The sequence below is a fragment of the Prionailurus bengalensis genome, chromosome C2, assembly GCF_016509475.1.
Source record: "Prionailurus bengalensis isolate Pbe53 chromosome C2, Fcat_Pben_1.1_paternal_pri, whole genome shotgun sequence".
Taxonomy (NCBI): Eukaryota; Metazoa; Chordata; class Mammalia; order Carnivora; family Felidae; genus Prionailurus; species Prionailurus bengalensis.
Window position 1 is genome coordinate 122,792,407 of NC_057350.1, and position 25,268 is coordinate 122,817,674.

The 25,268-nt window shown below is 44.4% G+C and overlaps 1 protein-coding gene across 1 annotated transcript in view; it reads right to left on the reverse strand.

Annotated features, from left to right (window-relative positions):
* Positions 1–19,770: 19,770 nt before the first annotated feature.
* Positions 19,771–25,268, reverse strand: part of RASA2 (RAS p21 protein activator 2) — a 123,912-nt gene continuing 118,414 nt past the window's right edge. The window contains 1 exon segment of the mRNA XM_043595252.1: positions 19,771–22,895. Within this exon segment, the coding sequence (XP_043451187.1) occupies positions 22,865–22,895 (31 nt within the window). The 3' untranslated portion in view covers positions 19,771–22,864.

Here is a 25,268-nt window from a genome sequence, read left to right on the forward strand (position 1 = left end):
TTAGGCTCCTGCAAAGCCGGCCAAGTTGCCGACAGCCTTCCTACTATCTGTTCTCTATTTCTACCTTGCTGATGTAACTCAATGTTAGCATGGGCGCAAGCAAACCAGGCTAGAAAAACCACCTTCCCCAGTCTTTCTTGCATGTGGGGTAATCATGTGACATAACACTGGAGGATGACAGGAGCAGAAGCTTTTTTTTTTTTTTTTTTTTGAAAGCTCTTTAAAATCGCAGGTGGCATGCGATGTTGTCTTTGTTTCTTCTGTTTGTTCCGGGTTGGAGTACCCTCCTTGTGCTGAAGGTGAAGTTGCTGTCTCGTACATAATCAATGATTCATCAAATACAGGTCTGGATGGCTGAGAAGACGGATGAAAGGAGTCTGGGTCTGAGCCCCGTGGAGCAGCTGACCCTGTCTGGGCTGCCCTCTCTGTATTTTCTCTGTATTAGGGTAGAAAAGACTACCCTAATTTATTTAAGGGAAAGTTACTCAGATTTCTGTTGCCCACTGTAGAACAGAGGTTTCTAGAAACAAGAATTTCTGGACAGCTTTAGAAAATATGCAGACATGCAATTCCAAAATATAGAAAGTATGTGGTGAATAGGCTTTACCCTTTTATTGCGATTGTATTTTGTTTTGTGTTTTTAGATTTGTATTGTTGACCCCTCTCTGAAGCACAGTAACTGCTGCGAAGAGAACAGGGACTCTAGAGACAAGAAATAAAGACACAGTCTCTTCGGGTTTTTGAGAGGAACATGAAGTTTTGAATTGAAAACGTGACAACCAGCCCTGCTGGCAGCCAGATGGTGGTTTCCTAACTGCAGCTCAGCCGTGCTCACGCAAGCCCCCCGCCCTCCAACAAGTTTAGAACAAGACTGACGTGGCCATTCTCCAAACACAAAAGTGAGGAAATGACCCCCTCTTCTGATGAGTCTGATCCGGTGACTGCTGCTCCTTCGCCAATTGCAGGAATGCTGGTGCTTGCGCCTCCCAGATAAGATCCGATATCCAATTATCAAATTGCTCTGTTCTTTTTTTTCTTAATGTTTATTTATTTTTGAGAGACAGAGCACGGGCGGGGGAGGGGCCGAGAGCAAGGGAGACACAGAATCCGAAACAGGCTCCAGGCTCTAACCTGTCAGCACAGAGCCCTATGCGGGGCTCGAGCTCACGAACTGTGAGATCATGACTGGAGCCGAAGTTGGACACTTAACCAACCAAGTCACCCAGGCCCCCCCAATTGCTCTGTCGTTGACAGCATGCAATCTAGGACTGTCCCCCACTTTCCTCGTGCCTCCCAGGTGTCACCCAGCACACCGCCGATCCTGTAAGAAGTCCCTCACAGCTCCCTCCCAAGTCTCTGGGGCTTTCTCTCCTGTCTCAAGCCCATGAACCCAACATTTTTTTTTTCTTTTACTGCAGGTGAGCTCCTAGTAATCTTTGGTGAACATCCTTTAGCAGAACACCGAAAAGCTAAAGCTTTAAGCCCCTCCCGTCTCTAGTGGTTCACATAGAGGTTCAAGTGCAAGGAGCTAGCTACCTGCAGGCTGTAGCACCAAGAGAGTTGGAACTGTTGCTAGTTCATTCACCTTGGCCTCCAATAACTCCACCTGTGTTTCTGTTTCATCCAGCACGGACTGGCGGGTTAGGGGAAGGAATGTGGACCCTGAGAAGGCAGCCACCACCTTCCCCAGCTTATTACAGTTCCAGGAAAGCTTCCCTCTTCTGCTTGCTCTTTCCGTAGCCATCATTCAGGCCTGACTGGGTCCCTAGGGAAAAAAGAGGCAACCTCTTCGGTGAAGAAATAGTGAGACCCTTGTGTTAGGGGAGGGGGGGAGTTTCTTCTAAGGTATGTTTAGCGGGTCGAGGAGTTTTTCCTGAGGTTGTGCCCATCCGAAATATATTAACACTAGATGTAGGAGAGTCAGTGAGAACTGGCCTTGCAACCGTTTGCACGTGTTTCTGGAACACCTGCGTCTGGAAAAAAAAAAAAAATCCCACATGAGGACCATGACTAAAAGGGGTGAGGAATGTTTTCCAATGAGAGTCTCAGGACAGTCAGGAGTAGGACACTTGAACACAAGCTTCAGATAGTTTTCCAATGAGGTGCATGGGGTGATGCTATAAAACTGAGTCTTCAGGGGCACCTGGGTGGCTCAGTCAGTTAAGCGTCTGACTTAAGCTCAGGTCATGATCTCACAGTCTGTGAGTTCGAGCTCCGCATCAGGCTCAGTGCTGACAGCTCAGAGCCTGAAGCCTACTTCAGATTCTGTGTCTCCCTTTCTCTCTGCCCCTCCCCCTTTCATGCTCTGTCTCTCTCTGTCTCAAAAATAAATGGACATTAAAAAAAATTTAAAAACAAAAAACAAAACAAAACAAAAAAACTGACTCTTCAGTGTGGGCTGTCCCAGTGCTTCTCAACCCTGGATACACATTAGAATCAGCTGGGAGGTTTCAAAGAATACCTGTGCCCAGCATCCTTCCCCAGACCAATTACATCAGAATCTTTGGGCTGGGGCTGGGGAATTGTGTTTGCTCCCCAAGTGATGCTACCATGCAGCCAGGGGGGAAAGGCACTGGTGTGTGGAAGGATACATCAGGATGCACATCAGAAGTCAACTCTCCCCTTCCTCAAGCAAGCTGTTCAACCACTCTAAATCAATGTTCCTCACTTGCAACATGAGCAAGGTGGATCTGTTTCTGAAACTTAAAATTTTTTTTAATGTTTCTGTAGTTTTTTTTGAGACAGAGAGACAGAGCAGGAATGGGGGGAGGGTCAGAGAGAAAGGGAAACACAGAATCCGAAGCAGGCTCCAGGCTGTGAGCTGTTAGCCCAGAGCCCGACGCGGGGCTTGAACTCACAAACCGTGAGATCGTGACCTGAGCCGAAGTTGGATGCTTCACTGACTGAGCCCCCCAGGTGCCCCTATGGGTTTCTGAAACGTTAATGTGCACACAAATTGCAACGGGGATCTTGTCAGCACGAGATTCGGGTGCAGTAGGTCTACAGTGGAATCTGAAATTCTGCATTTCTAAGAAGTTTCTGGATAATGCCGACGTGGCTGGTCCATGGACCACACTTTGAATATTAAGTTGTGGGTTAGTGGTTCTCAAAGTGTGGTTCCCAGACCAGCCGCATCAGCATTACCTGGGAAATTGTTAGAAAAGCAAAATCTTGGAATGTGTCACAGACCTAATGAATCAGAAACTCTGGGGTGGGACCCAGCCCTCTGTTTTAACAAGCTAAGTGATCCTGATGCATGCTCAAGTTTGAGGACCATTGCCCTGTGGACACCAAAATTTCTTCCGGCTCTGGGATTCTCTGGTGCCCAGGCTTTCTGACTGCTGCAGAAACTGCTGGCAAGTCCTCAATACCCTCAGACTGGAAATCTATCAACATTAGAGATGACCTGGGGGCAGGGGGGCGGGGGACCGCTACCACATGCCCCTTTCCAGTGGTTCCATCTCTTTGATTTTTCCACCATTTAAAAGTGCATAGAAAAAAAAAGTGTATAGAATAGCTACTATCAAGAGAACAGAAAATAAGTGTTATGAGGTTGTAAAGAAATTGGAATAGTTGTACAGTCATTTGTGTGTGTGTGTGTGTGTGTGTGAGAATGTAAAGTGGTTCAGCCCCGGTGGAAAACAGGATGGTGGTTACTCAAAAAATTAAAAATAGAATTATCATATGATTCAGCAATTTCACTTTGGTTATACATATATACATATACACATATACATATATATATATATATATATTTTTTTTTTGAGACAGATCAAGTGCAAGGAGGGGAGGGGCAGAGAGGGAGAGAGAATCCCAAGCAGGTTCCACGCTCAGCGCAGAGCCTGACCTGGGGCTCAATCTCAGGACCGTGAGACCCTGACCTGAGCCAAAATCAAGAGTTGGATGCTTAACCGACAGCCACCCAGGTGTCCCTTGGGTATATATTAAAAACAATTGAAAATAGGACCTTAAAGAGGTTATTTGTATACTTATGTTCATAGCACCATTATTCACAGCAGCCAAAAGATGGAAATAATCTAAGTGTGCACCGAGGGATGAATGGATAGACAAGATATTGTATATACATACAATGGAATATTATTCAACCTTAAAAAGGAAGGAGATTCTGACACATGCTAGAATATGGATGAACCTTGAGCAAGTTAGGCTAAGTGAAGTATGCCAATCACAAATGACAAGTACTGGATGATTCCACTTACATGAGGTACATAGAGCAGCCAAACGTATAGAGACAGAAAGAAATGGTGGTTGCCAGGTGCTCACGAGGGGAAATAGGGACTTTCTGTCTAAAGTGTACTGAGTTTTAGTTTTGCAAGATGAAAAGAGTTGTAGAGATGGACTCTGGATGGTGTTGATGGTTGAACAACAGTGTGAATGTACTTCATGTCACTGAACTTCACCCTTAAAAATTAATATGATAAAGTATATGTTTTGTGTGTTTTATCACAGTTTGAAAAACATAGAGACTATCCTTAGTTCATGGACTGTGCTAGAATAGGTGGTGGGCCACATTGGCCTATGGGCCATAGTTCACTGACCCCTGTCCTATAGGGCTGGATCAGCATCCAGTCCTCCCTAATTCAGAAATGGCCAAAAATTCCATGTGGCAAGATAAAAATGAACCAATGCTGACCCCAAGGAAGGGGTTAGGTGGATAATCTTTGTTTCATAGCGAGTGAAAGAAAAATGTGCTATTTTATCAAAAAGTAGAAACAAACTTTGGCAAGGGCTCTGCCAGCATCAACGTGGAGAAATACTTTGGAGCTTTCCTCTAAACCCTGTTGCTTTCCTTCTTGAGGGTGAGAGAGTTGATTTTGCTGAGCCATTCCCTGTCATGATCTGGGGTCTGAATAACCTGTCTCTAGTCATAAAAGCGTCTCTGCCCTTTCTGGTTCTCCCTATTATTTTTGGAGGCAAGTATAATTTACCAGGTGCTCCCTTGGTTCCTTGATAAATAGCACTGTTTTCTATTTAAAAAAAAAACAAAAAACAACTCATTGTAGGGTCGCCTGGGTGGCTCAGTCGGTTGAGCATCTGACTTCAGCTCAGGTCATGATCTCATTGTTCTTGGGTTCAAGCCCCACATCGGGCTCTGTGCTGACAGCTCAGAGCCTGGAGCCTGCTTCAGATTCTTTGTCTCCCTCTCTTTCTGCCCCTCCCTTGCTCATGCTCTCTCTCTCTCTCTTAAAAATAAATGAAGGTTAAAAAATTAAAAAAAAAAAAAGGCTCATTGTAAACCATTTGTAGAGGAATGGAAGAACCAGTGATTATAATACATCAGCTGCTTGAACTATTATATGGCTATTACTTATTATTTTTAATTATTTATTATTTTTTTTAAAAGAATTTGTGTATTGGGGCGGAGGGGCAGAGAGAGAGGAGAGAGAGAATCCCAAGCAGGCTCCACACTGTCAGTGCAGAGCCCGATCTCACGAGCTCTGACATGATGACCTGAGCCGAAATCAAGAATTGGATGCTTAACCGCCTGAGCCACCCAGGCGCCCCTAGTGGTCCATTGAAGAAGGAATAAGAATCTATGTATTAACTGGAAAATACTGCTTTGGTGGTCTGAGGAGGAAAAAACAAAACAGTGACAGATGGATACAGTGACTTCAGATATGCTCAATATTTGCACGCATGGCTGAGCTGGAAGGGAACTTCAGGAAAGTTAAAATGGCCATGCAATTATTTGATGGGATGTGGTAGGATTTGGGACTATGAAAAGGACAACTGTTCCACACCCAGAATGTTCTCTGTTCAAATCCTGGCTCTCCTACTCCTTAGCTTTGTCATTTGGTGTACATAACTCACCTACTCTGGGCCTCAACTTCCCATTCTTCATTTGTAGATTAAAATGGGAGATTAAGGGGCACCTGGATGACTCAGTCTGTTAAGCATCCGACTATTGATTTTGGCGCAGGTCATGATTTTGGCGCAGGTCATGAGATCAAGTCCTGTATCGGGCTCTGCACTGAGAATGGACCCTGCTTGAGATTCTCTCTGTCTCCATTTGCCCCTCTCCCCAGCTTGCACACTCTCTCTAAAATAAATAAAATTTAAAACTTTTTTTTAATAAAAAAAATAAAATGAGAGATTAAGTATGTGGCACTGGATAGGCCTAATAAGCAGTAGGAATTATCCTTACAGGAGAAGAATTTTAAAAGTATTGTTACAAAGTGGTTATAATAATTTTAAAGACTTAAAAATACTCTAGTTAATAGGACATGTTTATTGTAGAAAGTTTGAGAAGTACTTAAAATTACAAAATGGGGTGCCTGGGCAGCTGAGTCAGTTGAGCGTCCAACTCTTGATTTCAGCTCAGGTCGTGATCTGACCTGATGGTTCGTGGGATCGAGCCCTGCATTGGCTCTGTGCTGAGAGTGTAGAGCCTGCTTAGGATTCTCTCTCTCTCTCTTTCTCTCCCTCTCTGCCACTCCCTCACCATGCTCTCTCTCTCTCTCAAAATAAATAAATAAACATTTAAAAATTATAAAATTCACTTCTTTTTAAAAAATATTTATTTTGAGAGAGAGCACACTTGTGTGGGCGGGGCAGGGAGAGAGGGGGAAAGAGGGGGAGAGAGAGAGAGAGAGAGAGAGAGAGAGAGAGAGAATCTCAAGCAGGCTCTGAGCAGTCAGTGCAGAGCCCAACACAGGGCTCAATCCTATGAAGCATGAGCTCATGACCTGAGCCGAAATCAAATTAGAAAGACGCTCAACCGACTGAGCCACCCAGGCACCCCCCAAATAAAATTCACTTCTTTTTTTTTTTTTTTCAACGTTTATTTATTTTTGGGACAGAGAGAGACAGAGCATGAACGGGGGAGGGGCAGAGAGAGAGGGAGACACAGAATCGGAAACAGGCTCCAGGCTCTGAGCCATCAGCCCAGAGCCCGACGCGGGGCTCGAACTCACGGACCGCGAGATCGTGACCTGGCTGAAGTCGGACGCTTAACCGACTGCGCCACCCAGGCGCCCCTAAAATTCACTTCTGATCAGACCAGCCAGAGATGGTCATATTGAATATCTCAGAGTGCAGTGCTACGGACCTGTTCAAACCCTGGACCTGGCGGCCACTCCTGAGGGACTTAGTCTCCCTTGGACTTTGTTTCCTGCTCTGTAAAGCGGGTTCAATAACATCTCCTCATAAGGTTGTACGAGCATTAAATCAGGTGAATGTTTGTAAAATACTCAGCCTGGCAGATAACAGATGCTCATGATGGTCATTGATATCATGGTCGCTATGAAAGAGACACTTCATACTTACGAACACACACACCATTTGCCCTGGAATACCCCTCATCTCTCTGTTGGTGTCAACAGCTCACCACAAAAACCTGCATGTTTCCAACTCAGCCAGGAAGAGTAAGGACTCTAGCAGAAACGTGACCAGTTTCAATTTCATTGATGTATTACTGACATACGATCAAGTCTACCGTTTGGTTAAGTTTTGACTTACGAAAAATCACTCAGGAAACCATCTCTGCAGTCAAGAGACAGCATATCTAGCACCTGCATCCCCTTGTGCCCTTGTAACCCCTCCTGCCAGCTTCCCTCCCCAGAGATAACCACTGATCTGCCCTCGGTCACTACAGATTATTTTGTGCTTCCTATACTTTTATACAAATAAATCACGCAGCTCGTATTCTTTTTGCCCGGCTGATTTTACGCAGGACAGTGACTTTGAGATTCACTCCCACTCTTTTGTGTAGTTCATCTCTTTATATGGCTAAGCGGGAGCATTCTGTTGTTTGGATAAACTATGGTTTGTTTATCCATTCACCTGTTAACAGACATTGGGTTGTTTCCATATTTTGGCTGTTACAAGTAAAGCTGCTATGAGCCTTCCTTGCAAGTTTGTGTGTGGATATATGTTTTTGTTTCTTTCAATACAACTAAAAAAAAACCAACAACAGTATTCTCTCTAAATGCTGGTTGTGTCCAGCCTTTTTCTGAAGAACATAGAGTCAGGGGATACACCTTGCTTTTGGGTCAGACTCTTGGATTAGGTTTTTAACAGGGCTGTTCTTCTTTGGGCTCTATTGTCACAGGATACAAAGCACGCCTTATCCCCTTACATTTAGTGCAGGAGCCATGGAGCTCGGTAGGATTTTTAGGCAGAACGTTTATGGGGACCGCTGTAAGGACCTACGCTTAAGTACCCCTCCCAAGGGCCGGTATCCAAGAGATCAAAGGCCTAAGTCTGCCACTGCATCTGGCTTCTTAGCTCCTCCACAAGGCAGAGAAACAGGGGGAAACTGAGGCACAGATGAGGCAATTTAATTAGAGATTGTTGGGCCAGGTGCCCTCTGCTAAGGACTGCCTTTCCCTTCCCACTGGTCTGACCTAACGTTTTATTGAGAAGCCAGATGCCTGAAAGCCAGATGTCACCTAAAAACAAAGAATGACACATTGAGGTCTTCTTAATTAAAAGGGAAGGTCTACATTATTTACCAATTAATTCCTCGCTCCTCCTCAGGGGCAGTGCTTTAGCCCCAGGGTTCTATAATCCTGAACGAAATATTTCCAGCGTCACGATGCTCATCCAAAAATAAATAAATATCCACACCCCCACAGATGTTTCCTTATTTGTTGAAGGAAAAAGAAGATAAACACAGTTATTGTGACTCACAATATTTGGGTAAAAGGCACCACAGTAGAGCCTTCCTAAGTACTCCCAAGGATAATATTTGGGGAACTTTCATTTTTTATCTTAGATGGCTCTGCACCACTTTGATGCAGCTTCAGGCTTTCCCCCAGTGTTAACACCTAGGGTAAGTCAGAAGGGCTTTGGGGGGTGACCCGGCCTGGTGCTTCCAGGAATCTCCTGCTCCCCCTGGACATGGAGGCTGGTCTCCCCTCTTCCGCGGTGTCAGGGAGAACAACCACCAACACCCTCGCAGACCTGCTCACCAGTGGCTAAAACAGGTACTCTCCAACTTGAGTGACTGTGAGAATCCCCCGCAGGGCACACTGACCAGATGGCTGCCCCCCCCCCCCCACCGCCATCCCCCCTCAGAACTGTGACGCGGTCAGGGGCCTAAGCATTTGTATTTCTGTCAAGTTCCCAGGTGCTGCTGCTGCTCCTGAGATCTCACTTTGAGAAGCACTAGTCTAATACTTCTCTTTCTCCCCAAAATGTTAATTCACAGCTGGGGAACTGACTTGTAGCAGCCTGAGAGGAGATCCTCCCCCAGGGGTGTGGGTTACGTTGGGAGGCATAAGAAAGGCCACTTTACTGGTTCCCAGGCCTGGAGAAAGGGGAATTGTCTCAGGGGTGAGTCTGCCTGGCCCCTGACAACTTTCTGGAAGGTACCCGGATTTGGTCACTCTGTGGAGACGACTCTGGAGAGGTTTATTCTGGATTCTCCGTGGCTGTCTGAAGTTCAGGGTGTCTGAGCCTAGACGGAGAAGGGACGGAGCCAGAGAGAGGAGGGAGCCTGAGGCCTGAACCTGGGACCCCAGTCCATCTTGGCTGCCTGAGAGGGTGTCCACAGGGCTGGAGGAAGGCAGCCCTTGGGAACAAGTGTCATGTTGGGGGAGCCCAGTGAACCTGAGACCTGGGCCTGGAAGGGGGCAAGCAGTCTGTGAGGCAGCCACCACCCTCAGTAGCTGAGCAGACAAGAGTGTGGGGAAACGAAGGTGGAGGTGGGAAGTCCCAGCTTGAGGGCAGAGGTGACTCAGGCCGCATCCCAGCACAATGCCCTGTGGCTGGGCCTAGGGAATGAGGCATTGTGCAGCTCCCAGGGTACTCACAGGGCTGACCTAGGGGCCCCAGGCCCTGGTGCTGCCACCTTGGCTCTCCTGTTTCTCTGAGTTCTGGCCCAGGCCCCTGGCCACGGACATCTAATAGGCCTTCCTTACTGTGACTGTCCTCCACATTGCCCTCATTCCCCCCCTCCTCCTTCCCCCCCCCACCCCCGACTCTGGGCCCTTTTGGACCTCAGACGAACACACTCCTGGACTGTCTGGTGTCAGACCTCCCCGGGGGTCTACCCTTGCCACTTCCGGTTTCTCTCTCCAGCTTTCCAATTCTTGGTCCTTGATGATCTCTCTGGGCCCCTCCCCTTTGGAGGCTGGTCAGTGAGCCTGGCTGCACCCTGCGACTTGGTTCCTTATTCTGGGTAGGAGCTGGGACTTGCCAGCACTGACACAATCACCAGCCTGCTTTCAAGCTCTTTTAAGCCTTTCCCTGGCTTCCACCTGCTGGTCTGACAAGTGGAACAGTTCTGGGGCCATACCCTCCTTGGGACAGTCTCTTGGCCTCTCTAAGCAGCAGCAGTTTCTCCCTTGATGTCAGGACGGTTACGAGGATTATGGGAGAGTGCTCATAAAATGCGGATCAATGCCCCCCATCCTCGTCCCCACTTCTAGAAGTGTGATCCACTTTGAGCCCCTTGTCTAGCACCAGAGTCTAGCCCTCCAGCTGGCAATCTGGAGCTCCGGCTATATGCTGGGGTGGGGGTGGGGTAGTGTGCACCGAGGCAGGGCCAGGTGAGGCTAGAGGGTGGCCTGGGCTCTCTGCCCCTGGGCCATGAAAGTTCAGGTGGCATGGAAATTTGAAAAAGTGTAGAAGTGTAGAAGGCCTCTGAAAAGATAATTCTTAGAATGTGAAACGATTCAGAGAGTGTCCCTGGACTGGAAGGAACGGAGGGGGCCATTCTCCTACTCTGAAGTGGGACTAATTCTGGTGTACCCCACACAGGTAATCCTTTCTGTTAAAGGGATTTAAAGGGGCCCTCAGCCAATCTGGTGCCTCACGATGCACCCATTCCTTATCCATTATGTTCCAAAGGGGAGAGGGCAGAAAGCAAGAGTAGGTGGCCCCTTGACCGACTCAGATTTAGGGACCTCAAGAAGAGTAACCACCCCTACAGGTGCCATTCTTAACTATTAGCCACACACTTTTGGCCCCACAGAGCCCCAGGAGGAAAGTGGTGGCCTTTGTCTCCAATGTATAGAGGTAGTGTAGACAGGTGTCTGCGGGGGACTCCACTCAAGGGGACACGATGGTAGGGAATGGAGCCAGGACCCCTGAGATACGTCCACACAGCCTGGATTCCCCATGTTCCTCCATCTGAGGAGGCACTGACAGAGGCGAAGGCCTTACAGAGGCTTGGCCAGGAGGAAGGGAGCTGGGGTAGAGGCCCTGCTGGTGGGAGGGAGGAGGGGCTGGTGGGCAGGAGAAGGCTCAGAGGGAGGACGGGCCCAGCCTGGCCTGCTTGGTGTCTTGAGCCATCTGCAGGCTAAGGTCTTTCCTGACGCTTGAAGATAAGTTCCTTAAAAGCAAAGTGTTAAGACCCTGCTGGTTATAGTTCACAGGACACCTCCCTGGTGGGCACCTTCTGTGTTCTATCCTTCTGAACCCTTCACCCCAAGCGCTGGCTGAGGGAAGAGCACTTCTTCCCGTGGGACTGTCCTCTGCGTCTGGAAAAAGTCGGGTTGTTAGATAAAACACAGAAATCTGCCTGGAGCATCCTTACTTGTAAACCTATTTGCTGTTTCTTTGAAATCCAAAATTACTTGGGTGTTCTATATTTTCTTCTTTTAATTTTTCTTGGTACACATCTCTTTATTGGAAAACTCTGGTAGGTGCTAGGGATTCCTTAGATTCTGCTTCCTGGGCCTGGAGCTGGATGTACTGCAAGGCTCTGTGCCCGGAGCCAGCTGCAGTGGGTGAAGATGCAGAAGCCCATGCCCAAGGTGGACATCAACAATCAACACCACCATGAGCCGGGTCAAGGTCATCAGCATCAGTGAGCTGGGGAGGCTTCCTGGAGTCAGAGGCCTGACTCATCTCACAGGACAAGGCAATCTGTCTTCTGTCACCTGGTTGGAAGCCTCCTCAGGGACCCTCCCAGAGGCTATTAGGGCTCTTCCACGGGCAAGCAGGAGGCCAGGCAGGTAACTCACAACAGTCACACGTACTGCTTAAGGAAGCATCTTCCAGAAGTTCCCACCGGTTTGCATCCCTGTGGAAGGAACAGGCCTCCTTGATAGCATCAGATGGTACTTTTGGGTCCTGGACCAGCATCCAGTAGTGAACAGAGGCGTCATTAGGAGCCATCAGTAAAGCTGAAAGCCTGGAAGGAGAGCTTCGATCTCTAGGGGACTTCTCAGGGCAGGAAGTGGGAACAGTGTCCTTGCCATCTGCCAGGCATCCACGATGCCTGATGAGACTGCAGTGTAGATCCTGGTGGGGGTTGGTCACACACTTGTCCACCCATAGCTGTAAGGGCTGATGGGAGCTGCCAACCACGGCACATTCCACATGGAGCTCAGAGCCTGGGAAAACAGTGCTGATGTTGTTGGGGTCTGGAGCCTTCAGCACGACCCTATCCTGGGTTGTAAGAAGGTATGGAGCAGGCTGAAATCTCAAGCTGATATCCAGTCGTCCATCCCCAGCCAGGGAGCCAGTCACCAAGGGGGCCGGAGGAAAGAGGAGGGCTTCTGGGAGCTGACTCGACTGGGGAAGGTAGCAACGGGGGTGGGGGGGGGGGGCTGCTTGGAGTGTCTAGGTGGAGGTGCGTAGATGAACATCAGTAAAGAATCCCACTGTCTTCTCTGACATCCTGCAGTTGCAGACACCCCCAGAGCAAGAGAGAACTCACTATACCAGTGCCTTGATCCTGTCTCACCGGCTATATTTATTTTCTAAATCTGGCAACCCTCCCCCACCCGGGGCATCCACACTGGAAGCCACGCTGCGGTGGCGATCTCTAGAGCCCTTCCTGCCCCAGTTCAGGATTGTTTTGGAAGCAAGTGAGTGGCTTTAAGAGGTGGAATCCGGGGGGGGGGGGGGGGGGGGGGCAGAGGGCTGGTGGGAGGACAGAGGAAGAACCTGAGGGGCAGGCAGGGACTGCAGGGGAGTTTTTTGACTCAGCACAGGAAGAAATTTCGTGCTAGCAAGGGGCCGCTGTGTCAGCCGGTGCGCCTTCCCGTGTGGTTCTGCCCACCAGGGCCTGGCCCAGGGGTCTGACCTCTCTGCTTCAGGGAGCCCTCTGGATATCTGTTCCCCAGGCCTAGCAGCTGCCCGCCTCTCTTCCATGGGTGTGTGGAGGTCTCTCTTGTTGCTGAAGCCCCATGGGTGGGAGGCCGGCACAGGTTCCGGTAGCCCAGTAAAGGCCAGTCCAACCAGCACAGAGCCCTGTAGCCACCTTTACTCTGCTGAGGATGGAGGTCTGAGGAAAGGAGGGTTTCTCTGTGGCTCTTTGAGGTCCCTGCACAGGGGAGGCCCCTCCCCCAAGTCCATTCTGTCTCCTTACAATGATGAGTGAAGGGTTCTAGTGCAGAGAAGACTAAGGGACACACTCTTCCCCTATCCCCCACCCCATGGGGCTGGTTGAATTGGAATTGCAGGAAACTGCAAGAAAATTGGGTCTGAGTTTGAGAAAACACCGCTTGAACTGTTACCGGAAACTGGAATCTCCATCCCACCCCTGCCCCCACACATTTGCTAGGATGGCTGAGAAACAAGTTAACTGAATTTTGGCACTTTCACTTACTGCTGGGTAGAATTTAAGACATGCGGGGTATAAGACTATTTCCATACTACATTTTTGTCGTCTGTTTGTAATGGTTTTCATAGATTTCTCAATATGGAGATAAAAGACTTTCAAACAGTGGTTAATTTAAGCATTTCCACCTCTTAAACTGAGCAAGTCTTTTTTCTTTCCATAAGCATTTAAATAAAATATTAATGTCAAATTAAAATGTTAAAGCGAAAATTTCCAAATACAATAGGGCAGTTAATTGTGAAAGTCAGACAGTGAATGATTTGCTTCATTTTCTCGCCATGTATGGTTTTGGAATTCAGCACTTTTAGTTATTTTCTTTTAAACCACCACCACCAAGTGCCAACTGAGTTCCAAAATGATGATTACACCATTACTGGCTGCGGGTTTTAATTTCCTCCATGTTCCTCAGAAATAAAGTGTGGAGTATGCTGAAAACTATAGAAAGCTCATGAAGGAAATTGAAGAAGATATAAAGAAATGGAAAAACATTCTGTGCTCATGGATTGGAAGAATAAATATTGTCAAAATGTCAATACTACCCAAAGCTATCTACACATTCAATGCAATCCCAATCAAAATTGCACCAGCATTCTTCTCGAAACTAGAACAAGCAATCCTAAAATTCATATGGAACCACAAAAGGCCCCGAATAGCCCAAGTAATTTTGAAGAAGACCAAAGCAGGAGGCATCACAATCCCAGACTTTAACCTCTACTACAAAGCTGTCATCATCAAGACAGCATGGTATTGGCACAAAAACAGACACATAGACCAATGGAATAGAATAGACTCCAGAACTGGACCTACAAAAGTATGGCCAACTAATCTTTGACAAAGCAGGAAAGAATATCCAATGGAAAAAAGACAGTCTCTTTAACAAATGGTGCTGGGAGAACTGGACAGCAACGTGCAGAAGATTGAAACTAGACCACTTTCTCACACCATTCACAAAAATAAACTCAACATGGATAAAGGACCTGAATGTGAGACAGGAAACCATCAAAACCCTAGAGGAGAAAGCAGGAAAAGACCTCTCTGACCTCAGCCGTGGCAATTTCTTACTTGACACATCCCCAAAGGCAAGGGAATTAAAAGCAAAAATGAACTACTGGGATAAAAAGCTTCTGCACAGCAAAGGAAACAACCAAAAAAACTAAAAGGCAACCAACGGAATGGGAAAAGATATTTGCAGATGACATATCGGACAAAGGACTAGTATCCAAAATCTATAAAGAGCTCACCAAACTCCACACCCGAAAAACAAATAATCCAGTGAAGAAATGGGCAGAAAACAGGAATCGACACTTCTCTAAAGAAGACATCCGGATGGCCAACAGGCACATGAAAAGATGCTCAACGTCGCTCCTCATCAGGGAAATACAAATCAAAACCACACTCAGATATCACCTCATGTCAGTCAGAGTGGCCAAAATGAACAAATCAGGAGACTATAGATGCTGGAGAGGATGTGGAGAAACGGGAACCCTCTTGCACAGTTGGTGGGAATGCAAACTAGTGCAGCCACTCTGGAAAACAGTGTGGAGGTTCCTCAAAAAATTAAAAATAGACCTATCCTATGATCCAGCAATAGCACTGCTAGGAATTTACCCAAGGGATACAGGAGTACTGATGCAGAGGGGCACTTGTACCCCAACGTTTATAGCAGCACTCTCAACAATAGCCAAATTATGGAAAGAGCCTAAATGTCCATCAACTGATGAGTGGATAAAGAAATTGTGGTTTATATACACAATGGAGTGGCAATGAGAAAGAATGAACTATGGCCCTTTGTAGCAACATGGATGGAACTGGAGAGTGTGATGCTAAGTGAAATAAGCCATACAGAGAAAGACAGATACCATATGGTTTCACTCTTATGTGGATCCTGAGAAACTTAACAGAAACCCATGGGGGAGGGGAAGAAAAAAAAAAAAAAGAGGTTAGAGTGGAAGAGAGCCAAAGCATAAGAGACTCTTAAAAACTGAGAACAAACTGAGGGCTGATGGGGGGTGGGAGGGAGGGGAGGGTGGGTGATGGGTATTGAGGAGGGCACCTTTTGGGATGAGCACTGGGTGTTGTATGGAAACCAATATGACAATAAACTTCATATATTGAAAAAAAAAAGTGTGGAGTAGGGTGGGGTAGGGGGCAGGGGGCGGGGCTTGCTCTAAGAAGTAAAGCCAGTGGGGGTGGGGGAAGGGGGGGAGGGGGAGAATGCCTGAATCTGTGCCTCATCTTCTTTAGTCACTAGAAGGGCTGATTATCATCCAAAATGTTGTCCTCTGTGACATTAAAATGCGAGGGTCAGTCCCTTCTCCTCCTTGTTTGAATCCAAATAAATCACCTTGGCAAGTCAGTGCCAGCTTTGCTCTTTTAAGGCCGCTTTTTGTCTAAAAATTGTTAAAAGACAAACTGCAGCATATGAAACATGTTAAGAGTTTATTTGAGCAAAATCAATTCCAATCAGACAGCACCAAACCGGAAGTAGCTAGGAGCTCTCTTCCTACAGAAGCCTGGGGAGTGACACAGAGAAGGTGCGGAAGTTAGGAAAAGGAATGATTGGTTGGCTACGGCTTAAAGCCTAGTGGCTGTTTGGGACTGCTTTCCTTAGGTTTTGATTTTGTAACTCTGAGGCATTTATAGGCTTAGATTTTGGTTTGATTACAAAGGCAGCCATGACATCTAAAGCCACCTCCATCTAATGGCCTCTTTAATTAATTTAACACTTTGGCAGAATGAGTGCTGGGCTCTTTTCCTACACCAGGAAGCTTGTAAATCAGTGTTTTATTTATACATCAGTGACTTCATTAACAATCAGGACTCTATTAAAGGATGACAGGAAGACGATTATAATGCAGTCTATAGGGTCTGTCCCTGCTGCTAAATTGGTCCTCAGTCATGGAGCCTTGGGGAAATGCCAGTCACATTCTGTCAGGAAAGATCTGAAGGAATTGAATCATCTAGTGAAACTGTTGGGGAGGGGCCAGTGGGAAGGCCCTTGGGGGTTGTCTGGGTACTGAAATTGTAGAAGAATCCTCAGGTCACTCTGGTCCTGTCTCTAGCTTGACCATGAGCAACTTGAAGGCATCATCTTAGGGCTCCTGAGTTTAGCAGAGTGCTTAGTGCATATCAAGGGCCGGGCACTTTGTTCTTGAAAATAAAAACTTAGGAAATGTACATGTAGAGGGGAACCAAAACCTAAAGAGGTTGTCTGACCAAGACCATAAAGGTAGTTTCCAGTTGAGTCGTGATTTTCAACCAAGGCATTGGTGCTCCATCATTAGTCCCAGTGTGTCATTCATTCACGGAATATGCATTAAGTCTCCTCAGTTAAGGGCGAGGAGCTGTGGGGTTACAATAAAGTCCCTCTTTACCCTCAGAATCATTTATAGTCTACTGAGGAAGATATGATAAATGTATAAGACTAGATATGATATATGCTGGTACTTATTGATTTAAATGAATCTTTTCTAGGAATCATTACCATGGATATCATATGCTTTATCTAAGTACAAACCTGTATCTCAGTAAATAAACCTTCCTTTCTTCCAGTTGATTAGACTCCCTCCTTTCCCCCATAGTCCATCTGGCTACAAATCCTATGGATTCTGCTTCAACTATACCCGGACTTTAATCATTCCTCATACACTCCATGCTATCACCCCGAGGACCCAGCTGCCATGATCCCTCACCGGATCAGTGTATCAGCTGACTGGGTCTCCTACTTCCTCCTGTGCCTTCCTTGAGACCTCTCTCAACTAGGCTCAAAACCCCCCAGGACCTGGCTCCTACCATTCCCCTCATTCTTTGTGCTCTGGCCACACTAACGTCCTTGCTGTCTTTGAGCACACCATGCATTCTATTTCTTCTGCCTGTGAGGATCTTTTTCCAGACATCCTTGGGACTGCCTTTCCTCACCTCTTCGTTGAAATACCTCCTTCCTAGTGAAGCCTGCCCTGACTACCCAGTTTCAAAGGGTATGCCTGCACCTTCCAGTCCCATGTGTGGCACTCCCTGTGTCCTTTCCTGGCTTTGTTCTGGAATACTTACTACCATCCAATATTTGTAACTTCATTAGTCGTCCTTCTCTCCGTGGAGTATAAGCTCCAAGGAAGCAGTGATGTGGCAGTATCCTCACTCCTCACACATATTTTGATGTAGAATTTAGGACTGAGCCTCAGGCTCAGGATTTGGAATTTAGCCCACATTCCAGTGTTTCCCAAACTTTAAAACCATGCCCCACATTAACACAAATATCTCAAGTTCCATACTGACAAGGGCCTCCAAGTGAGAAGTACGGTCCCACCTTTCCATCAGTATCAGGAATGATCAGTAATGTTGAGCTTTTTTGGTAGTGTGAATTATAAAACTAGATGTGTGTTTATATTTTCAAGTGTAAAATTTTAACAATGACAATGCCTTTTCGAACTATGTGCCTTCCTTCCCCTGAGCCCTCTCCTCTGTCTCCTCTGAGAGATTCCCATTATGCTTCTCTAGGGGTCATTGATAACCCATCCTGCATTGAGAATCCATCTAAAATGAAGGGTGCTTCTTTAACAGGCAGTGTGGCTTTCTCAGTTCTCAGATAAGGAATATGCTACATTTGGAAAACAATGTTGTTCACTACAGCCAAAAGAACTCTTCCTTGAGGAGCAAAAACTTGATATGTCTAAGGACTAAACACCATGTCAAAAAGTAGATCAACACAAAGAAAGCACAAAGGTGGTATAAAACAAAGCAGATTTGAAATACAAAGCAGAAAACAAATCTTGATAGGACTTAAACAGGTTATACCATTTCGGCTGTTAACACAAAATACAGGCATAAGCTTAAAATATGGTGCAAATGAGGTCACCAAGCAAAGAAGTCAAATGGCAAAATGACAGGACTTTTGGCCACCAAAGACCAAACCTCAGGTAAGTCAGGTAAGTATGCCTATGAGGAATCAAGACCAAAAATCTCTGAAGAGTGGTTAGTTGATTTTGAAGCATGTCATGTGTAGCAAGAAAGGCTGTTCTCTGAAGGCCACGGACATGGGAGTAGTGCTATCGGCAATCAGAACCCAGAAGTGCTAGCCACGCCTTTGTATTCTGGTGTACACATGAAGGGGCCCTACTTGACCTCTATTTACAGGTATTTCCTCTTTTGGAATCCTGAAATTTGGAAAGGGAAAAGTAGGACAGCCTTTCTCGTCAAAGAACTAGTTGTTCATATCACAGACTATAACTTGAAGTCACTGATGTTTCTGACAAGTTCTAATACATGAGCTAGTATGAGCAGGATTCTGGTATTTCAATAAAAATAGGATCCCTAGGTATTTGGAACCTTGCTTGTTCCTCTTTATTAACCTCAAACTCTTCTGGAGTCGCAGGGGCTAAATTTTACAGAGGTTCATTTAGAAATGAAAAGAGGGCTGCTGCAGCACTAATGGGGAAACACCCTAGCTGCTCTCGTTGTGGGCACAAGCTACCCACTAACCCGGTCTTTGGTGCTGTTACTTTATATTTTCTAGAGAATTCAGCATGGCACAACATGGTCAAATCCTAACATCCAGACGGACCGCACTAAAGGTCAAACTATAGGGCAGGCCAATGTGTAGGACCTGAGTAACCAGAAGAGCTCTGATGCCAACATTTTGAGAAAAGTAGAACACAGGATACTTTAAAAAGTCTAGGGGCACCTGAGTGGCTCAGTTGGTTAAGTGTCCAACTTCGGCTCAGGTCATGATCTCACAGCCCATGAGTTTGAGCCCCAGGCTCAGAGCCTGGAGCCTCTTTTGGATTCTGTGTCTCCCTCTCTCTGCCCCTCCCCCACTCGTGCTGTCTTTTCCTCAGAAATAAACATTAAAAAAAAGTTTTTTGTTTTTTTTTTAAAGTCTAACATAGGCTGAAAAAATCAGCTCTAAATAACTTACCTAGACAGGAGGGGAATATATTCCTGTATACCAGACGTGCCTGGCTATCGGGAATGAAGGAATCCTGCATGGTGCCTCCACTCTGTAGGTCCTCAAAACAAGTCTGTTGAATGAATAAGCAAATTAAGGACCATAGTGCATCAAAAATCAGCCTAGTTAAGTGCAAGAAAAGAATCTGAGCTCTTTCCAGATTGCTTTATTCTTTTTTGTTCCTGAGGAGTTCTCAAATTTGCTATTCCCTTACTAACAGGTAAGGTATAATAATTTTAAACAAGCAGAATTCTGAAACCAGTAAGAAAGTGAGGTCTCACAAAGAATAGACAGGCTTCTTGTAATTTATTTGAGTTATTTCCAAGCGACAGTTACAAAAGTTTTTAATTTTTATTAATACTCTTGATAAGAAAATAAAATTTAAATAAAAATACATTCTCAACAATACAACATGGTTACACAAATTCACTACATTAAGTTTTGATAACTTATATTTTCAAACTGGACACTGTAAAAACCAATATTTACTAGCAACATATTAATTTCCAAGTTAATAAAAATGGAAGCCAATAACACCAGTCATGACAGGTAATTTAACTCTAGAATGAGTCCTGTATTTTTCACATACTGTAAGGACACCTAAAAGGCTTTGTAGCATTGTCATTACAGGATGTACCGTTAGAACAAATTAAAGGTGCTTTTACTAAAAAAAAAAAAAAAAAAAAAAAAAAGCAAAAAGAAAGAAAGAAAAAGAAAAAAGTCTGTTCTCTAAAACCTGGCACTAATGAGTCTATGAATGAAATCAGGCTTCAGAAACAAACAAAAGCCACATCATTCATCACTTTTCTTTTATGATAAGGGAAAACCTAGTTTTGACACTTAGCCATTACCCGTGATATTAAAACATACTTCTTTGGCAAATAAAATCATTCAACTTGATACATTAATATTCCTGGGAGTAAAAAACTTTGCTATTGCCATCATCTTACTAAATGACTATTAAAAAAACCAAACTAAAAAAACCCCAGAACAAACAATAACAACAGATCGCCAAAATCGCAACTGATGAAAATGGCTAAACTAAGAACCAGAACTGGCATTTATGGCAAGGGTTTTTCCAAATCATCCTTTTCTGTCCTTCTAGGCGTTTTCAGGTTTTTAGGGTGAAGTGAGCTGCCATGTAGTTTTCAAGTGTGGAAAAGGCAGAGAAAGCACATCACATAGCAGAAACCAAAGTACTCCTAAGTAACAACAGAGGGATGAGGCCCTTGGAAGCAAGTACCTAGGTTATCCTAAGATCCTACTGACATGGTCTTTTATTTCAGAAGACTTTTAAAGAAAATTAATTTAATTTCACATTACTTCTGTTTAGGCTGTGCCAAACCGGTTAATTCCAGTCAAACAGGGTGTTTAAAAGTGTCCTGTGAAAAAAATAACTATATGATTGAACTCTTCCCTTCAAATTCAGAGTCATGTATTCACACACAGCCTTGGTCCCTTTGATAATGCCATAATCTTTAAAAACCACCATAATAGGGGATTTGATATCAGAAATATTAAAAAAATATTTCTTTTGCCTTGAAGAACTAGCAGAGGGCTAAAACAGCCACTGGAGAGTAACAAGTGGTAATTGGCAATGCTCACATGTCCTTTTCAGGTAGACATCTCAGAGACTCTTAAAAGGACATTTCAATCTGAATGAAATTCAACAATGAGAAATTTATTAAATGGTTAAATTCTTTCACATTGATAAATCAGTGTAATTTATGGAATATACAAGCTCATAAAATTTAAAGGAATCTTTCAAATTTGTCTTTAAAATGGGCCAGGAATAAACCTACCATAATGGAGACTAGGACTGATTCTTAAATAAAACCAAATGATTTTAACAAGTCATTTAGAGAAATACATTGGTCAGTTATAATCATTTATGGAATGACTTTGATTGTGTGCCAATGGTCTTTAAAAAAAATTCCCTAGTAATAATATAATTTAAAAACAACTACTCACCAATAACGTAACTGGCAAAGTATATCCTGAAGTTTAGCTTATGCTCAGGAAAACAAAAAAAGCACTACTAGCTAGACTTACATTGATAAGTCACAGTTTTAAACAGAAATATGTAAATACTCCAAGGTTCAAGGTACCACATTTAGAAAATGATTTAAATTTAAAAAGACAGAATAAGAGTACCATGGTTTTTAATACTGATGAAGCAATTTGTATCCCTCTTAACTTCAAGGAAGCAACTTGCTTCGAATGCTTATATACAATTATGGTTTTTAGGATAAAAGTAAATCATTATGGAAAAACAGAATTAAAACAGTTGCTTGCCCACACTCCTTTTGGCTAGCAGGCAATAAGAAAACAGCAATGAAATATAAACATTTTCAGGAAAGCACTATTTCTAGACTTAAACACTGATCATTCAACTGATCATAAAGATTAGATACCACAGAGTATCTAAAGTATAATCTGGGGCAGCCCAGATTATTAAAGTGCGCCGAGTGACTGTTCTCGAGTTAGCTCCCAACCTCACACTAGGAGGAGGGTGTCCTGGTGGTGGCCCTTATGATAATAATGCGGAGTAACGGGTGAAGTCAAGGGATTTTCCTACCACCGTCTTTCACCATTTCCTGTCTCTTCTTTTTCAGAAGAGACGTCCTTACAAGTCATATTAACTCGAACTCTCAAATCAAGAAAATGAGTACCTGATATTTAAAACAACAACAAAAATTTAGTGATCTCATTGTATTTCATCTGCCATCACTCATCCCAAATGTAAACAAGATGCACAAAACAGTATATGTTCTCTGATTCCTCCTGTCTGGGTTCTGTTTACATCTTTAAATAGGCAAAAGGATCCACCAACCTTCAAGGATGCTCTGGCAGTTTTCTAAAGTCCCTAATTAATCTGTAATGACTAACAGACAAAAGGAAAAATCTCTCTTTTTTTTCTTTTTTGAAGAGGGAGGGTCTAGATGAACTAAATGGAAAGCTCTGAATTGTCATGGATTGGGATTCTCTAGTAAAACACAACATTGGCAGTATAGAGCAGGCACTAATGGTAGTGAAAGTCCACAGAACATGGAGTGTTACAAGAAGAGATGGTTTCTTGCTATGGAGGAGTTCTTTTGTTACAAAGCTTCTTTAGGAAGATTCTTTCTATTAAAAACAAGTTGCAGACGCATGGCTTTTGACACGTAAGATATGAAGGGAATCTTGAATTTCAAATTCTCTAGTAATGCATCAATACCAGGATTCCCAGTTACTTTCAATTATTAAATATTAAATACAACGTGAATGCAGGTGACACTGAAGCCAATGTTCATTCTTAAATACTAAGAACAAAATACATGATGAATTGAAAAACTCCAACAAAAACAGTATTTTCCAGTTCTTCTGAATCAATTGGTCACACTCTAAGATGTTTTTCCTACAATTGGATTTTCCCTAAAAAATAAAAGAAAACCATTTTTCAAAAGTCAGAAAATATAACACTTTAAAAAGTGACAAATTATCTCATAGTATCCATTAAGTATAATTTTCCCCTGATAATCTCTCACGTCAAGGCTTATTTCATTAATTCAACAAGTATTTACTGATCACCTTTTAAATGTAAGGCACTATTCTAGAAGCTATGGATACAGTAGTGAACAAAATAGACAAAACCCTGCTCTCACACAGCTTACTTTCTGGCATAGGGAAAATAAAACAAACAAGGGATACATTTAGTACAAGAGAGACTGGCATTTTTTAATAGAGGAAAAAAAAAAGCTGGGAAAAGATACAGTGTGTGTGTGGGAGGGGATAGGTACTATTTAAGAAGGGTGGTCAAGCATTGGCTAGGACCTCAGATGGAAATTTCCAGGGACTCCAAGAAAACTTGTTTTAGCACTGTTGGAAGAGAGCCAATTACACTAACATAGAAAAGACAGGATTCAGTTAAGCGTCTGACTATTGATCTTGGTTCAGGTCTTGATCTCAGGGTTGTGAGTTCAAGCCCCTCATCATTGGGGGCATGGAGCCTACTTAAAAAAACAAACAAACAAAAAAAGGATGTGGATGGTTACGATAACCTTTCTAACATACTGAGCCTTCTATCCAGGGAGAACAAAAACATTGACATCTGTCAAACTGTTTTTATTGTTCATAAATCAAAGATGTAATTAATAATCACATTATTAAAAAAAATTATTTTGAGAAAGAAAGAATGTGTGCAGGGGAGAGGCAGAGGGAGGGAGCGAAGAAGGGAGGGAGAGAGAGGGCGAGAGAGGGAGAGAGAGAGAGGGAGGGAGAGAGAGAGAGGGAGGGAGAGGGAGAGAGGAAGGGAGGAAGGGAGGGAGGGAGGGAGGGAGGAAGAGGGAGAGGGAGAGAGGGAGAGGGAGAGGGAGAGGGAGAGGGAGAGGGAGAGGGAGAGGGAGAGAGAGAGAGAGAGAGAGAGAGAGCGCGCGCACGCGCGAATGCGAATGAATGAATCCCAAGCAGGCCCTGCACTTTCAGCATGGAGACCAATGCAGGCCTTGATCTCATAAACTGTGAGATTATGACCTGAGCTGAAATCATCAGATGCTTAACTGACTAAGCCAGCCAGGTGCCCCAATAATCATGTAATTTTTAAAGAATACTTCAAATGGTGGCACAAGGATTCAAAGCTCCCTCACTAATCAGCTGTATGAACCTGGGCAAAGCACTTAACTTCCCTGACCCTCAATGTCTCTAGCTATGAAATGGGAATATAACCATGGCTGATGCGAGGATGAGTGGGAGAGTGCACAGTGTGGCAAATACTCATTTGCTGGTCTAAGAACCATCCTCTCCTCTTCACCTCTGTGTGAACATGACTCTGATTCTAAGTGCTGGTACTGTGCAGACCTGTGTCCCAGGGAAAGTGGTGGGGGTAACTTTAGATAAGGTTCTTTCTTCTTTGTGAGAAGGAAACAGGTCTTTCTGCCTCTGGATATTATATAAAAATAGTGAACTACTGCAACTCATCTGTGACCAAAAGAGGACAAGCTTGAGGAGGACGGAAACCATCCTGCTGAGGATGGGTTGGTGGCTGGATAGCCCTTGATGACAGTGCTGAGTTGCTGAACTAACCAGTCATGGAAGTCAGGACTTTATTTGTGAGGTAGAAACATGTCCTTTTGGTTAAGCCACATCAATGGGGATTCTAAAAACAATCTAAGTGATACGATATAAAATATAAAACTCTGTATACATAATATACAGCGCTCAGCAGTGGACTAAGTTTCTAATAAAATGTTAGTTGTTGCTGTTGTTATCCATGGTAATATCCACCTACATCTGAGATGAGTCCAAAGAATCAACTATAAAATACTTCTAGCATTTTCACAGCTGTTTTTTTTTTAGTACTTAGTATGTATAAGGCACTGTCAGAGATATTAAGAGGAATAGTAAAAAAAAACCAAAAACTACTAAGTATTCAATTTAATGGAATAATTAATTTTAACATTAAAAGTGGTGATAAAGTACAGCACCAACACAAAGAAACAATACCAGAATTACAAAGACAAAGATCACTGTGTGAGTGGACAGGGGAACTTAACACACAAGAGAAAGGTTCTGAGCTGGGTCCTGAAAGATGAAGGTAGGTGGGAGGCCTGCACGTCAGTTGTACATACCTAGTAGTAGTTGGAATCTCAGACAATGTTTATTTATTTATTTTTTTAATATGAAATTTGTCAAATTGGTTTCCCTACAACACCCAGTGCTCATCCCAACAGGCGCCCTCCTCAGTGCCCATCCCCCACTTTCCCCTCTGCCCCACCCCCCATCAACCCTCAGTTTAGTCTCAGTTTTCAA